Genomic DNA, 17,743 nt, shown 5'->3' with positions numbered 1-17,743 from the left:
AAGAATAAGGGCAGGACTCGGAAGGAGGAGACTGCTTGGAATTCAAAAGAATTTAAAGTTAAATCTTAACAAGACTTCTAAAGGATACATTTTAACTGGAACTTTCAACTAAATAATTACCCCAAGAAGAGAAAGTGAAAAAAGAAGAAAGTGTTAAAAGAAACAGCTTGTGTGTATTTGGACTGTTTGGTGACTTTGGGACTTTTGGAAATCATATTTGAATGACTAAAAACAATTGGGTGGTTGTTTAAAAAAAACCTTCTACAATGGCATCACTTCTGGATGAACTGAATTTTCTGGATGAACTGAAAATCGAATTTAAAAAATATAAAGAAGAGGAACAAAAAGGGAAGGGCTCCTTTGGTTCCATTTTCCAATTCTTAGAAATGGTGATTGGTGTTTACAAGAAACAAGAAAAGACTGCGCAACAAGAAGATTGGGACAAAGAAGAAGCCATTTTTAATGAACAAGTAATTCTATCTGGGGAAGAAAAGGGAAAGGGGGGAAAGAGAATGGAGAATCCAAGACCTAAAAAAACAGCCAAAAAAGGGAAAAATAAGGGGATATAATGTTGGAAAGCAATACAGAAGAGGGAAATGGAGGTGGAGAGACAGGGGGGTAAAAAGGGGAGAGAGAAGAAAGGGGAGAAGGAAGGGAAGAGAAGGGAAGAGAAGTTACAAAGGTCTGGAGCAAGATGTAAAGAAACAGGATTTATTCAGAGATAATGGATGAAAATTTAACTGGAAAAGGGATTCTGTAAAGGTACATAAGATTGTATTGTTATATTGGTAATAGAAATAATGTTAGAAAATTGGAAACAACATATGATTTAAAAGTGGAATAAAATAGTTAGTGTAATTTAGTGAAACTTTTGTGAACAAAATAAATGAAATGAAAAATGAGAGAATTGAACTAGGAAGGAATGGGAACATTTTAACTACTCAACATTTTATAAAATATAAGTGAAGTGGGAGGGAAGTAATTATGGAAAGTTTATAAGTGTTTCCATAGAAGTATGATACTTATTTGAAAAGTAATGTGTAAAATGTTTAAGATTTAAATGAATATTAATATTAATGATAGAATTGAATTGGTATGGATTGTTTTAATTATGTTATATATTTATAATTTTTTCTTTTTAAAAATACATTATGTAGTTTTAGAATGTACCAAGCAGAATCCGAACGGAAGTTATGTATTATATTAACTGTTATAATTTTAGGGAAAAGATATAAAGGCGTCATACTCCAATTAGTGACCACAGGAGAAATTTTGCTTAATGAGAAAAGATAATAGACAGCTGAAACAGGACAAAGAATGTAAGTATGATTATTTGAATTGAGATGTAATAAATAAAATAAAATTAAGAAAGTTGAAAGAGGGGAGAAGTTATATGGAAAATGTAGAATGGTAATAAGATATGGAATGGAATATAAAAATGAGGATGAATTTGAATTTGTGTCTGCACGAAAAGATGTAACCGGGATCAGGCTGCTTTCAAAAAAGATGTTTTATGTTTTCATGTTTTCATGTTTTATGTTTTGTTTGTTTATGTTTGTTTTTAAAAATCAATTAAAAAATTTTAAAAAAAGAAGAAAATTTTGGTGGTCCGCAGAGAAATGTCACCCCCAAAACACCCCCCAAAGCAATTAATCCAGGCTATGTGGGAACACAAGGCTGCACTGCCCACATGGGCCACGGGAACACAAGGCTTGTGTTGCTTGCATTGCAAACAACACGAGGTAGTGAGGGGAAGGGGGAAAGGGCGGAGGGGGAGAACTTGCCCCACTCACCCCACGCACCTCGCCTGGCCACCAGGCTGCTTCTTTCCACTTCTTTCTTCTGCTGCTTTTGGCTGCACGCAAGGAAAGCAGCAAAAGTCTTTCTTTCTCTCCCCCAAACTCTGCCAGAAGGCATCCTGCCCCAAGAGGTTGTGCTGGCACAAGTCTCACAAAGACTCATTTCTGGCAGAGTTTGGGAGCGAGAAAGAAAGACTTCTGCTGCTTCTGCTGCTTTCCTTGCATGAAGCCAAAAGTTTCTATTTCTCTCTCTCTTTCCCCCTGAGAACGGAGCTGGAGACAATATCCTGCAATGCCAAATAAAGAATGATTGATCAGTAGGAAAATGGGGTGGGGAATTTTCTTGCAGGCGTTTTTTGGGATTTTCCCAGAGTCTCTGCTGCTTTCTGCAGAGACCCTGGGAAAACGTCAGCAAGCCGCAGTGAGTCAAAATTCATATTAGTGTTCCGCGGGATTTAAAATTATGAGTTTGGTGGTCCCTGAAGTCCAAAAGGTTGGCAACCCCTGTCATTAATGACTTAGATGAGGGAATAGAAGGGGAACTCATAAAATGTGTAGATGACACAAAGCTGGCAAGAATAGCCAACACTGTAAATCACAGGTGTCAAACTGGTGGTGTCACATTGCCATCATGTAACGTTTTGCAATGTTTTTCCCATTTGCGGAGGTAGGATGGGCATGGCCTGCATGTGATGCATCCGGCCCATGGGCCGCCAGTTTGACACCCCTGCTCTAGATGATCGGCTCAAGGTCCAAAAAGATTTGACATATTTGAACAATAGGCCCTTCAGTGGTGGGATTCAAATAATTTAACAACTGGTTTGCCCAGGGTCAGGTTAGCTGTCGTGGGAAGTGTGGCCACCCCCTGTCCTCCAGCTCCCCTGCACATGGGGAACAAGCCTTCTGCAATGGCCAATCTGACCTTGGGCAAACCGGTTGTTAAATTTCCAAAGGGTGCTTGTTTGCATGTTGGTTTCACAGCTGTTTCAGCCTTCTGGATGCAGCTCCTTTAAGAGGCGAGGTTTCCGAGGAACAAGGAAATGGGGTTACCATAGAGGCAAGGAGTTGATGCTCCCAAGAGCTCATGTGGGAAGGTGAAGAATTGCAGGGAAGTGGAAGGATTCCTCCCTCCACGTTGAGCTGTGTTGTCAACGGGGTGTTGTCAGCAGGCAAAAGTGAAAGGGACGAGGAATTAAGTTGGCAGCATGATCGAAGCTGGGCCCAATGTAGGAGAGACTACGGGATTATTTGGCCAGGTAAATTACTACACATACACACACGCTATCAAAGTAGACCCTGGGTGCTGTGCTACAGTGGAGAAACAGGCAACACAGCGGCCGGCACAAGGGAAGGAGGAGGGAAAGTGGACAAGAAACAATGGATGGAATCTTATCAAGCAGAGAAGCAACCTGGAATTGAGAAACTTCCTAACAGTTAGAACAATTAACCAGTGGAATAGCTTGCCATCAGACAATGTGGGTGCTTTATCACTGGAGGTTTTTAAGAAAAGACTGGACAGCCAACTGTCTGAAATGATATAGGGTCTCCTGCTTGAGCAGGGGGTTGGACTAGAAGACGTCCAAGATTCCTTCCAGCTCTATTTTAATTATATTTCAGTCATTAGATCTATTCTTCAAAGAATTACAAACCTCATTTTCCTTGCTCTTTAACATCTCTTTCAATTTCTGGATTATGTGATCCTGTTTCTTGGATGCATGCTGGAGAGATTTCCGTTCAAAATCCATTTCATTCATTTTGTCTTGGAGCTGCTGAATACCATAAATAAATTTATATCACTAATTTAATTTTTATATTTATTTCTTATATTTAAGAAAAGGAAAACTAGCAGTAAATTGTCTTGCAACTCTGAAGTATCATTAATATAACTAGATACAATAAAGCATGTAAATGCTTCACCAGGAAGCTATTGCTTTCTGAAGATTATACATATATGCAAAACTTCAGAGCTGGTTTTATTTCTTCAGTGTCAAAATACTCCAATAAAGTTTTAGTTTTGGAATTACAAAGTTCTGAGGGTGTCTACTTTTCTTGGGTTTGCTAGTTGGACTGTTGACATTTAAGTAAAAACTTCAAATAGCTAAATTTTAACCAGAAACCCTGGATTACTCTACAGCTGACTGTCAAATAATGGATTACTCTACAGCTGACTGTCAAATAATTTTAAATCACATTTATTTAAAGCATTACCAAAGTGCCTTTTTAGCAGGCACAAAATATTACAATATGGATTAAGTCAAAATTATTTCTGTATTATTTTAGTATTACTGCTAAATGAATGTATGAATTGGATCTTGAAGATAATATATTTGAACATTGCTCAGTGCTGAAAGCCACTGCTATAGCATCCCAAAATAGCCATCCAGCCTTTGTTTCAGCACCTCCAGTAGGAATTTTTTCCTCATGTTTAATTAAAATCAATTTCTTGTAATTTAAACCTACAGTTTCTTACCTGTTTCCAAAAAACAATTGAACAGTTCTATCCCATCTTCTAGATTAGGGTTTTTCAAATTGGATGTGATGCCATTAAAATTTGTGTAAAATAAAATTTTACTTGAACACAACCAATTTTCTATCAGTAGAGCTTTGCCTACTGAGTGGGATTCAGGATTTTTTTAAAAAAATCTAAAAGATCCCATGGTTGGAAAGAGTTTGAAAATCCATATTTTGTATGACAGACCTTCAGATTCTTGTCTCCCTACAAGTTTTCTATTCTTCAACTAAACATATCCAACTCTGACAACCCTTGCTCCTATATTTTTCTTTCCAGGCCTCTTACTCTCTGGATTGTTCCTCCTGTTTGTCACTGTCCTTCCTAAAATGTCATGCTCAGAACTGGCTGCACTAAAAGATCCAGAATAGAGAAGAATAGTGACTTCTCCTAATCTTGACCCTACACTATTTATGCTACCTAGGATTGCATTTGATTTTTTTATGCTTTGCCAACCTAACAAAATGTTGGGAAAAATTATAGATATAGCTTTAGCTCCTGCCTGCTCTTCTATCCATCAGTAGCCTAGCTCTCCAAAAACCTAGCAGAAAATCTGATATGCTGCAGTCAGAGAAGTTTTGAAACGAAAAAGTGAATATGAAAATGGGCTGAATAGAAATTGAATTTTTTAAAAAATCCTCCTCTGAATTCCTATAAGTTATTTCTTCAAAAGCTGCCAACTGTTCTATTTTCACCTATTCTTTATCCTAGACATTTGACCCTTAGCAGAGTATACATAGCTTTGCCCTGTGCTGCCAGGTGCAGACATATAAGCAGGAAGTACAGAAACACACAATATTTCTTTATACAGAAAAAAATATAGACACATCCAATGGGTGCTACCAGTCAAGGGATTGGGAAGAATGTCAGACTATATGGCTACACTTTCCCTGCCTTGCTGCATTATGTGTTGTGTAAGGAACTATCTTTTCAGTTTCCCAGGGCATACCTAATTTCCCCCACACCCCCATTTTAGAACGAACTATTCAAGAGATTCCCAAAGTACAATCTCACTGAATTTTTATGACCTTCTCATCTCCTGGTTGTGCCTCTCAGAGGTGATAGTTCTGGCCATCTGGCTTTTCTCCCTCCATCTTATGATGTGTGGGTTATACAAATTCGATATAAGATTAAATATATTCAGGTTACATCAAGAAAGGATTTCTTTATCAGCCTCCCCCCCACTTTTCTTCTTCCACTGAAGAAATGACAGATACACGGATCTGACAGTGTTGGCTCATTTGGCTGCAAGACACCTGCAATTTTTCTTTTCATGCACTGTTATGCCCACCATCCTGTACTTATCTCTTTGATTTGATCCTATTAAATTTCATAGGGCTAGATTTTGCACAATATTTCAGTTTGTTAAGATCTTCCTGCCCTGTAATGTATTTGCTTAATTGTTTCCAACCTTGAATGCCAAAACTACATTAAGGTGTATTCTAGCTAGCACACTGACTGAAGATATTACATTTATTACATAAATTATCTTGTTCCCAAGATAATTTTGAACATTTTTGAAATTAAATAAATACCTTATTTATAGCATTTAAAGAGCTGGTTTTTTCCATATGTTCTGTATCATTCAATACAATTTCCTCTTCGCTGAATGACATGTCACAGTAAGTTAGCTGCTGATTAGCCTCAAACATATTCTGAAGAGAGAAAGAGAATAAGAAAAATAGTAGTTGCTAAGATATTCTTTACCTTTTGTTCTTATATCATTTCACTAAAACTACTTGGAAGAGGCAAAGTGTAGCATTTATTTATTAACAAAGCTCTGTATTTTAGAAGGCATGCATAAGCGCACCAGCATGCCTACCATCCCTATCTCACCGTCCCCATTTATCTGCATTTACTTCCTTTGTTCATGTTTATGTTCATACCTATACTCGTTATCTTGTACATGTTTGACAAACAAACAAACAAATAAATAATATTTTTTTAAGCTGCTGAACTTGAGAGGATTATTTAAAACATCATTATCTTTTTTTCTGGCTCATGAATCTGAAACATTCAGCTTTTTTAGTAAATAGCAGAGAAGGTGCTGCAATTACCCAAGTTTGAAGGCAGTTTTTGCAAATAATTTCAAAATATAAAGTATACACACCCCTAGACAGAGACATCTTTCACTAAGTTATCTGCAATATATCTCTATAAGAAAGAAAACTAAGAAATTAGTTTTTTTAATGGAGTGCAGCTTGTCTTCTAACATTTTAGCTACACTATTAGCATAGTTGCTAAGCTTATAGATGAGGCAGTTCAGCTAAGTGTTATATTGAACAGATCAGGCTATCACATAAAAGTGATGTATTTATTTGATTGTTGATTCTTTGTATTTAATACATTGTATTTTCTTTAACCTGTTTTATCCTGGAACTAGATCTTTTATTTTACTTTTATATTCTTTGATATGGTCGTAAGACTAGACTGCCTACCTGCCTATCTAATCTATCTTTTTGACAATTTTTTTAACCTATGTCTGAGCCCATTTTTCCATATTTATAATCAATTTAATCTTACCCTAGATTAGATATCTATCTAGATAAAAAGTACTAGTTTAAGTCCAGTAGATCTTTTTAACTTTTTATGATTTTAAGCACAACTTAATCTTACTTATTGAGTTCAGTAGGATTTCTGTATGCATGCTTAAGATTGTACATACATTAAAACTATGGAAAGCAGCTTCTCTTTCACAAATTCCAGAATTAATTCATGATTTTAATAGAATCAATTCCTAGAGATGTTGCAAGAAGATAATCTTCAAAAAAGCTCAATTCTGTGTGTGATGCTATATCTCTGGATTTCCACCAGAGATTCAACTTAATTTAACTGATTTTGTAATGTGAAAAAACTAGGAGAAAACAAAATTGCTGAAAGAAAGTACAACTGTCATTTGAAAATCAGTTACTATACTGTAGTTACAGGCATTCTTCTACGTTCTAAAGTAATGAGCCCTGGTGGCATACTGCTTAGTATTGCACGCTAACTCTGCCCACAGTCTGGAGGCCCAAGGCTGACTCTGCCTTCCACTCTTCCAAAGGTTGGAAAATGGGGTCCCAGAATGTTGGGGACAATATGCTGACACTGCAAACTGCTCAGAGAGTGCTGTAAAGCCCTATAAGTGCTATTGCATATAAATTAGCATTTATTGTTATATAAAAATAGATATGATAAATATATAAATACAAGGGCTATCCACAAAATAGATTACGTTTTCGTCTGTAGCAAGAAGGGGCGGAGCTAGCACGGTCATCTTTGGTCTGTGTGTCTGCCGCTCAGTCTGCATCTAGTCGTGCTAGTGGGAGGTTCGTATCGTTGCCCGTTATTTCACAGCAAACGTTTGAAATGTGTGCTGCAATTGAAAATCCCGCGAGTTGTGAGGTGCGATCAGTGATAAGGTTTTTGTTGGCAAAAAAACCATAAACCGATTGAAATTTTTCAGCAACTGTGTGAAGTGTACGGGGACAATATCATCACTGAAGGTGGAGTGCGCCAATGGTGCATTAAGTTTAAAAATGGCCGAACTACAGCACTCGAGAAGTCCTGAATGCTTTCAAGTGGGAGATTTTTCCTCACCGAACAAATTGAGGCACCTATCATAGCGGTGAACAAGCTTTGTAATTCCATTGTCATAAAATTCAGCCGCCTGAGATTTGAGCCAGTCAGTCACGCACACCCGCAGTTCCGCGTTGTCGTCAAAGCGCTGTGTTCCAAGCCAGGTCTTCATCCTTGGAAACAAGTGGTAGTCGCTTGGTGCAGGATCGGGGCTGTAGGGAGGATGAGGAAAAATCCCCGTACACTTCACACAGTTGCCGAAAAATTTCAATCGGTTTATGGTTTTTTACCAACAAAAACCTTATCACTGATCACACCTCACAACTCGTGGGATTTTCAATTGCAGCACACATTTCAAACGTTTGCTGTGAAATAATGGGCAACGATACGAACCTCCCACTAGCACGACTAGATGCAGACTGAGCAGACGCACAGACCAAAGATGGCCACGCTAGCTCCGCCACTTCTTGCTACAAACGAAAACGTAATCTATTTTGTGGATAGCCCTCGTATAAAGCCAATTTGATCTAGCGGTTAAGACATCAGGTTAGTAACTAGAAACAGTGAGTTCTAATCTCATCATAGACATGAAAGCTGGCTGGGTGTCTTTTGGCCATTCTCTCTCAGTCCAACTTGCTTCATAGAGTGGTTGCTCTTGAAGAGAAAGTAGGAGGAGGAAAGAATATTATGTATGTTCACTACTTTGAATTCTTTATAGAAATAATAGGCAGGATAAAAATAATCTTTTAAAAATGTTGTTACAGGTACTATTTGTTAAGTATAACTATATGATATATCAGTAAAATTTATAAAATTTTGTTAATAAAGTCAATGAAATTCATAATACAGTCTCCTTGCACATGATATCTAGCATGCCAATGAGGACAATCTGAAGTGATATATTTTTACGACAATAGCAATTCCCTTAAAAAAAAACCATAGAAAACATGCAAATTTTTATATATCTTAATCAAGTCATAGCTAGCACAAATCTGGACTAATGAACTCAATTCTACAAGTCCTTTTAAAAAGATAACTCTTATTTCACATGTAAGACAGAAAATAACATTCATTTTAATCCTTTGCAAAGCAATGTAACTGAAAGCTAAAAGAAAAGAACTTCAAGCAAAAAAAAGCAGAAAATGAAAATGCAATTTTCAGAATCCAACAATAATGGGTGAAGAAAGTAAGTGGTAAACTATAGTGGATGAAAAAAGCAACCAGTAAATTACAGGTGGGTTACAAAAATATTGCATCTCAAGCCAAAAGTGAATCAAAAGTATAGGATGATAATATTCGAGAATCTGAAAGGCAATATTGGAAGAAACAATCTTCTACCTTAGTTCGAAGTGGAACATAATCCATACATAAATCTTCCCACAATTCCTGCAGATCGGACATCTCCAAGGCAAAAGCTAAGGCAAAGCCAGGTTGAGATTTCAGCACCACATCTGGGAAGCCAGAAGAAGAGTTTTTATCGAAGTTCTGGCAATGAGAACTTGATTTTACAGGAATAGGTAACTTACTCCCTCTGGGACTCTGGACTGGCTTGCAGTCAAAAGCTTTCACCAAATTAAGGGCTACCTCTAACCTGCTGCCTTGAAGTGACAAGCTTTGTATTCCACAATCACTTATACAGTTACACGTCGGGTTTCTCTTTGACTCTGTGCCCGTTTCCTCCTCTTTTGGATGTAATGCATCAGCGATCGCGGTTGCATCCAACGATTCAAGGGACAATTCGGAAGTTTCTCCTTCCACTCTTTCTTCATTCAAAGGCGCCTTGACGTTTAGCAAGTCAGTAATTACTGGCTCACATATAAGTAACTCTTCACTACAAACGTTGGCAGAACACCTGGAGAGATTTCTTGCCACTTTTCGTGGGATTTTGCAAATTGCCTCATAATCAGCATCAGCAACACGCAGCACAGCGCAACCCCGACACCGCCTAGGACGGCTTTCTGCACCGTGGCACGCTTGTGGGTCTCCAACGCGTTCATCCGGCTCTGTCCAGCATTCAAACCCTGAATAAGCGAAGTCTTCCTGGAGGAGAGTCGAGTAGCGCAGATCCGGCAGGCTGGATACATCCGTCGTCTCGTCGGTGGGTTCGTCATTATTCTTCCTGTATGTTTCGGCGATACACAGCTTGAGGCGGTCCTTTTCTAGCATTAGTTTCTGCAATCGTTCAATTGACAGCGCCTCGATGCGCGCAATAACAGTATCAAAGCGATATATGCGCTCCAACATAAAGGCACACTTGCTACAGATAAACTCGTTTTTGCCATCACGTGAGATTTCCTTGCCTAGAACATGCGAGAGCAAAACCTGGAAATTCAATTTAGTTGCGGTGTGGAAGATCCAGCGCCTCTGATTGCCACAAAGTTCCCGACCACAAATTCGACACGATTCCCTCATTTCGCCAGCGTCCTCCTTCAGGGGCCACCCTTCTCTTCTGTCTCTCTCGGTTGCTATTTCCCAGCAGGGTTGGTTTTAGCTGACCGAAACATCACTAACTCAGATGGGAGGAGCCAAAAAAAACCCAACCCTTCCCCACAGATCTGCGTAGCTGAAAAATTCGCCTCCGTTCAATTTTTCTCCGCCCGAATCGGATAGCTGACTTACTTCACTACCAGCTGACTTCAGTATCACCTCCTTCCAAGAAGCTACTAAGTCTTTTGCTCAGGCTACCGCAAGACTGGGAAAGACGCAGCAACCCCCAAATCTTTTTGGATAGCAGTTCAGATTTCAAGATGGCCGTGACAATAGCGGCACACATTTCGCGCAAAGATTCTTGGGAAATGTAGTTTGCCAGCCTTCCAAATGAATAAATAGTGCATGCTAAAGATGCCACATCCCTTCGAACCGCGCCTTTCTTTTATGTAAAAGCGCGTGGTTTCCCCGAAATACATTGAAGGAATGTATGAAGCGTACTTTCGTATAGAAATTTCCTTACTGACTCCGAAACTATTTGATTTGCTGGTTAAAGATTAAGCAAAGCTCTATAACCTCGTTTTAATTTAATTGCTGTGTTGCTGTGTTGAATAAATCCTATCAGTCTGAGATAAAGGGTCAAACATGAATGGGTGAATTGAATACAAGATTGGTCAAGTAAAAAAAGGGCTGAGCTGAAGAATGCATGAGGCTTAAAATAAATTTATTGTATTTATTAAATTTATATGCCTCCCATCTCTTGATTCTGCTCACCACAATACAAGAAGGATGCTGAATTGGGAGGAGTGCAGAAAAAAAGTATCAAAAGGAGACAATCCTATGAAGAACTGGGTACCTTAGGTTAGAAAAGACTAGGGGGAGATATGATAGCAAATTTCCAATAGTTGAAGAGTTTTCAAAGGGAAGAGTGAGTGGACTTATTTTTGCATGGGTAGGAAAAAAAAACCAGTTAGTGGAAGCAGAGGGAATTCCAAACTCAAAATAAGGATTTAGTTTTAGTATATTTTTTATTTGTTTATTAAATTTATAAACTCTGCATTTTACCTTAGGGTAACTGGGTGGCTTACAATCATAAAAAACTGTATAAACTAAAAAAACCACAAACAGCTGCAATGATCTAATACATATCAATTTTACAGAAGACATTGTTGAAAAAGCACTGTGCAATCTAAAACCATCTCTATCTATTGGACCGGACAGAGTATGTGCCTACTTCTTAAAAAAAACTACCCACTGCCATAGCCGAACCTCTAAGCATAATCTTTGAAAAATCTTTCAGGACCAGCTCCTTGCCAAAACTATGGTCACAAGCCATGGTCATCCCCCTCTTCAAAAAGGGAGACCCCAACCTAGTTGAAAATTACACACCAATCTCTTTATGCTGCGTCACCTGTAAAGTCATGGAATCAATTATTAACCAATCCATCATCCTCCACTTAGAAACAAACAATAATAAACAATTTGGTTTTAGGAAAAAACTATCATGTAATCTGCAACTCTTACACTGCAAAAACATATGGACTACACAACTCGATCAGGGCAAAGCAATAGACACAATCTACAATAGACTTCTGTAAAGCCTTGATTCAGTGGTACACGACAAACTACTCCTAAAACTAAAATCTGACAGTATCTTTGGACACCTGCATAACTGGATAGAAGCATTCCTGTCAAACAGACAACAAATAGAGATGTGTTTGTTTGTGAGTCAATCATTGACTGTCAATCATTTGGAAGCCTGCACTCACAAACAAAAAAATCTCCACACCACAAGCCAGGCAAACACCTGGGCACAAACAGATCTCCCCTGATACCTCCAGCTCAAACACACCCCAACCAGGCACCCAGATGAAACCTTGCTTCCTAACAAATGATAGCCATCCATTTACTCGGAGCCAAGCTGCACTAAAAGCCTCCAATACAGGAACACAATGTTGCCAGCCAATTAAGACACAAAAAAAGCCACAAAACAGACAGAAGGTATTAGAAACACCAATCAAGCAGAACACAGCAAACTCCAAGACCAATAAACACAGACCAAGACTCCCAACCAATCAAGATGAAGAAAAAACCATTCTGGCACAGCAGGAGGCTAACCCCAAATTTAAAACTGAAACAACTGTAAAAGTCTGACTCACAGACGAACACAATACAGAAGCCTGATGATGGCAGATGAGATTCTGCCGAAACATTGCTACAACTTTAAAAGCACAACTATAATGACGTGGGAAAACACCCGAACAAAGCTGAATAACATATATATGTATCCATGTATATATGTGTCTTATATGTATCCATGTATTCATAACTATGTTTTTACTTATACCTATTATCTTGTAAGTAATTGACAACTAAAAATAAATAAATAAAATAAAATAGGGGGGAAAAAGTTACTACAAAATCCAAACACTACCGCCCAATTAAAAGATGGAGAGGGTGGAAGCAGGATGGATAGGGGAATTGGAATCTGTTATTAATTGATCAATCACCTCAACTATGAAGTCCCCTATTGGAGTCCCAAGCTAACTGGCAGTGCCGGGCCCTTAGGCCTTAAAGAAGATCAGGAAGGTTGTGGCCGATCTCACACTGTGGGACAAGATGTTCCACAGGACAGGTGCAATGGCAGAGAAGCCCTTCTCCTGGATCCTGCCAAATAGAATAATCAGGCTGACAGGGGCCTGTAGTATGCCTCCTCTGCTGGTTACAGGTGAGGCAGGTCAATTCCAGTAGGCTGAATCAGTCCCTCAAGTAACCTGGACCATGAAGGGATTTAAAGGTGATTATCACCACAATGAATTGCACTTGGAAGCAGACAGGCAGCCAAATGCAGCTCATGGAGCAGTGGTGTTACATGGGTCATTCTTGGGAGCCTGCACTCTGCACCAACAGTAGTTTTCAAATGCTCTTCAAGAATAGCTGTTAGGAATGTAAGTCACCGAACAGTTATTTGGGTTGGAAATATATAAACTAGGATAGACATTTTAATACTATGTCTTTAAGAGTATGCTAAAACTGTAATTGGGTGTGGTTTCTCAAACGGCCCTAAGATGGAGCCAGAAACTGGGTTGTTTAGTCTCAGAAGAGAGTCTCAGTGAGTTTCTATTCCTTTCTGTTAGAGAGTTTTGCCATTCCTCCTAATGACTGTTACTGATCATTGATGTAAGTCTGTTACTGAACTGTTTTTGATACTGGACTTTGATATTTGGATTATCCCTGAACTGAACACTGACTGCTTTACCTGTGAATGACTTGGACTGCTTATCTTGGACTGTGCTTAAACATTTATTGGAAGTAAAAACCTACAATTACTGTACAGTGTATCTGTGTGCTGTGTGTGTATTATTCAACATTACTCTCACTATGTCTCCCTGTATGCGCTCATTCTCCTAATGGGGAATTACCTCAACAATAGTCCCATGTAGAGGGCATTGCAGTTATACAGTCCTGATATGACTAAGGCCTGAATGGCTGAGTGCAGGGACTCCTGATCCAGGAAACCACAACTGGTGCACAACCCAAAGTTGCACAAAGGATCTCCTAGTGGTGACTGTCACCTGTTCTTTGAGCAGGAGTCACAAGTCCAGGAGAACTCCCAAATTGTGGACTGGATCTGTCTGGGTAGTGTAACCCCATCCAGAATTAAAGATGACAAAGTCCTCTTTCTGTATGGATCTCGAGGTGCCATGCAACGAAAGCCATTTGGTCTTGCCAGGGTTCAGTTGAAGCCTGTTGTTCCCCATCCAGATCCCCCCACACTCTCCAGGCACCATGGGAGAGCAATAACAGCATTGCTTTGGTCATGAGGTAGAAATACAGAGTTGGTTATCATCAGCGTACTGCAGATACCTCAATTCATGTTAACAGATTATTTAACCCAGTGGCTTAATAGCAATAGCAAGTAATAATAGCACATAGACTTTGTTAGAGTTTGCAGCATAAATTCACATCCAGAAAACACACAAATGACTAATTCAGCAGGATCATTAACTTCTTTATAAACATATTAATATGAGTTAAGTTTACAATACCATTTGTAGATTCTTTCAACGTGACATAAGCAAAAACACAAGCAGCAGCAGCTCAGAGCAGATATCAGTTTTTAGTAAGCAAGCAAGTTAGTTTCAGTTTCAATTCTCAGCAAAGCACATAGAGCCAAACCATACCCAGGTTATCAGCTCCCATTGGCTGGTCTGTTGCCAGGCTTACTTTGTTAACCATGTCTCTGCCAGTTAATGAATATACTCTGACAGACTTATATACCACTTCATAGTGCTTTACAGTTCTCTCTAAGCAGTATATAGAGTCAGCATATTTTCCCCAATAATCTGGGTCATCATTTTATTGAGTCAGGATAGAAGGCTGACTTGATCTTGAGCTGGTAAGCCGCATATACTATTTTATTATGTATATTTTTAATGTTTCAATATTTTAATTATTTTTACTTGTTTTACAATTTGTAAGCTGCCCAGAGCCACCTTGTAGGGGAGATGGGCAGCATAAAAATTTAATAAATAAATAAGAATTTCATGACAGAGTAAGGAAAAGAACCATCTAATTCTTACATTTCTGAGGCTTCATCTCTGGAGGCTTTCAAGCAAAGATTGGACGGTCATTTGCCTGTGGATATCTACTCTGAATCTTCAAGATCCCTTCTAAACCTATGATTTTTTAAATGAATGCAGACTAGAGAAAACTGATTTGTTTTCTTTTTATTAATACATTTCAATCAATTCTCAAAATCACAATGGTCTCCACAAAGAAGCCTGCAGCTGAATAAGATCGTGCAGGAGGAAGAAGGTGAAAGTTTTTTTTTCTGGCTGAATCGGGCAAAGAGGAGCTTTTAAAACCTGGAAATTTGCCTTTTTTATTGCTACATTGTTTCCCAGAAAGACTGTGCAAGCGGCGAGAAAGCTGTGAAAGGGAAAGTTATTTCTTCTCACTCTCCTTCCCTACGGAATAGCAGACGGAAATCTGGAAATCCTGCTTGGGCAAAGAAGGTAAATAAACCTAAAAATTAAAGCCAAGGGGATAAAAGATTTTGGAATATTGGAACTAAAAATCAAAGCTTATTGCTATAAGTGGGAAGGAAGAGGTAAAAAACTTATTCTAAGACTCTATTGAAGAAGACTGCTTGAAGTTTTTAAGATTAGAAATTAATGACAATAAGGCTTCTAAAAAATCATTTTGAAATTGTCTAATTGAATCTCACCCCAGGAGGGGGGCGGGGGGAAGAAGAAGAAGAAGAAGAAGAAGAAGAAGAAGAAGAAGAAGAAGAAGAAGAAGAAGAAGAAGAAGAAGAAGAAGAAGAAGAAGAAGAAGAAGAAGAAGAAGAAAGTGTTAATGGAATAATTTGTGCTGATTTGGATTTCTTTGTGACTCTCTGACTTTGAGATTTTTGGGGGACTATTCCTTGAAGGACTAAAAACATTTGGGTTGCTCTTTTAAAATAAATAAATAAATAAAATAATAATAATAATAATAATAATAATAATAATAATAATAATAATAAATGGCATTATCTGTGCAAGAATTACAAATAGAATTTCAAAAGCTACAACATGAGAAACAAGAAGGTAAGGGCTCTCTTGGATCTATCCTTTGTTTTTTGGAAATGGCGATTTCTACATACCAAGAAATACAAGAACAAGAGGACCGGGATGAAGAAGGAGAAGCCATCTTTAATGGACAAAAAATCATAGCTGAAAAGAACAAGGGGGGAAAGAAAATGGAGAGTTTAGAACTTAAAAAAGCAATCAAGAAAGGGAAAAATAAGATGAAAAATTGATACAATGTCAGAAAGCAACAGAAAAGAGAAACACAACAGAGAGGGAAGATTCAAAAAGTGGAATCTGAGAGATGGGGGGGGGCAAAAAGATCAAAAAGATCAGAATTGATAAGAAAGGAAGGGAAAAAGGAAAGAGAAGCCATAAAGGTTTAAAACAAGATGAAAAAAAAGGCTTTTTTCAGAGACAAAGGGTAAAATTTAAATTAAAAAATATATGATTCTGCAAAAAAACATAAGATTGTATTGTAGATATTAGCATTTGAAATTGAGTTAGAAAACTGAAATATTATATGAGTTAATAATGTACTAAAGGGAATATATAAAATGTTTAAGAGTAAATAATAGAGTTTAATTTTCTGTGGAATGTTGTTTTGATCATACTATAAACTCAAGCTCTTTTTTATTTTTGTTTTATTATTTTACTTTGTGTTATGCAGAATCAGTATGGAAAGTATGTATTATTTTAAGTATTAAATTTAGGGGAAAGATAAAAGTTGTCATGCTTCAACCAGTGATTACAGGAGAAATATTGTATTGGAAAGAAAAGACAAATAGATAATTGAAGAAAGCAGACAAAAGATATAAGTATAATTATTTAAAATGAGATGAAATAAATTTAATAGAATTATGAGAGTGAATAGAGGAGAGAAAATATATAGAAAATACGGAATGTTAATTAAGATATGAGATAGTGTATTGAGTGAGTATGAACTTGATTTATGTCTGTATAAAAAGAGGTAACCTGGGGTAAGCCGCTTTCCCAAAAGAAGTTTTAGGTATTTACGTTTTGTGTTTTGTATGTCCATGTTTGAATTAATAAAATCTTAGAAGAATGTAAGAAGACTGTTGGAAGAGAATAATTAAATTGTAAATAAGGCAGATGGATATAAAGAATGTATACAATCTAAAGTAAAAGAAATATAATTTGAATAATAGAAGGAAAGGGAGAAACAAAGAGAAGCTGGAATAAGATATGAAGCTGAACAGATAAGGCAAATATATATATTAAATTGTGCTTGTATGGAAATGTGATAATTTGGAATTATTCTGTCTTTAAATAAGATGTTTTATTGATTTCCTCAGAAAAGATCTCTTATGTTATTACATTCTATGCTTTGTTTGTGTATTGTTTTGTAAAAATTAATAAAATCTGTTTTTTAAAAATAAATAAATAAAAGAAGTATAAGTAGTCCTCAACTTACAACCACAATTAAACCCAAAATTTATGTTGTTAAGTGAGAAGTCACATTTGTTAAGTGAATCACTGCAGTTCTTAAATTAGTAACATGGTTGTTAAGTGGTTTCCCCATTGACTTTGCTTGTCAGAAGATCATAAAAGGGAATCACATGACTCTAGGACACTGCAATAGTTATAAATGTGAATCAGTTGTCAAGCATCCAAATGTACATCACGGGATGATGGGGATGCTGCAACACTTGTAAGTGTGAAAAATAGTCATAAGTCAATTTTTTCAGTGCCGTTGTAACTTTGAACAGTCACTAAATGAACTGTTGTAAGTTGAGGACTACTGTAAATTTATCATCCTCACAAAGACAGTGTATCTGCTTGGATCTACTTCTCTTTTTTTCTAATATAAACTCAGGTGGCATTCTACCGGTTCGGACCAGTTCTATAGAACTGGT

General features: G+C 37.5%; 1 protein-coding gene across 23 annotated transcripts in view; it reads right to left on the bottom strand.

The window, feature by feature from the left end:
• PDE4DIP (phosphodiesterase 4D interacting protein) overlaps window positions 1–17,743 on the bottom strand; it is a 353,766-nt gene that overhangs the window by 228,155 nt on the left and 107,868 nt on the right. For 7 of the 23 annotated variants that reach the window (XM_087932014.1, XM_087932018.1, XM_087932022.1 and 4 more), the window contains exons 1-3: window positions 9,205–10,621; window positions 5,844–5,963; window positions 3,449–3,568 (exon numbers count right to left, since the gene is read on the bottom strand). In XM_087932014.1, coding sequence (XP_087788140.1) covers window positions 3,449–3,568; window positions 5,844–5,963; window positions 9,205–10,278 — 1,314 coding nt within the window. In that variant the 5' untranslated portion in view covers window positions 10,279–10,621. Of the gene's footprint in view, window positions 1–3,448; window positions 3,569–5,843; window positions 5,964–9,204; window positions 10,622–17,743 lie in introns of those variants that run through there. The other 16 variants (XM_087932030.1, XM_087932025.1, XM_087932032.1 and 13 more) reach the window with 7 other exon arrangements.

This window comes from Pseudonaja textilis, chromosome 3, assembly GCF_049901715.1.
Source record: "Pseudonaja textilis isolate UNSWEBS1 chromosome 3, rPseTex1.2, whole genome shotgun sequence".
NCBI lineage: Eukaryota > Metazoa > Chordata > Lepidosauria > Squamata > Elapidae > Pseudonaja > Pseudonaja textilis.
This window is presented reverse-complemented; position numbering and strand designations above follow the sequence as displayed.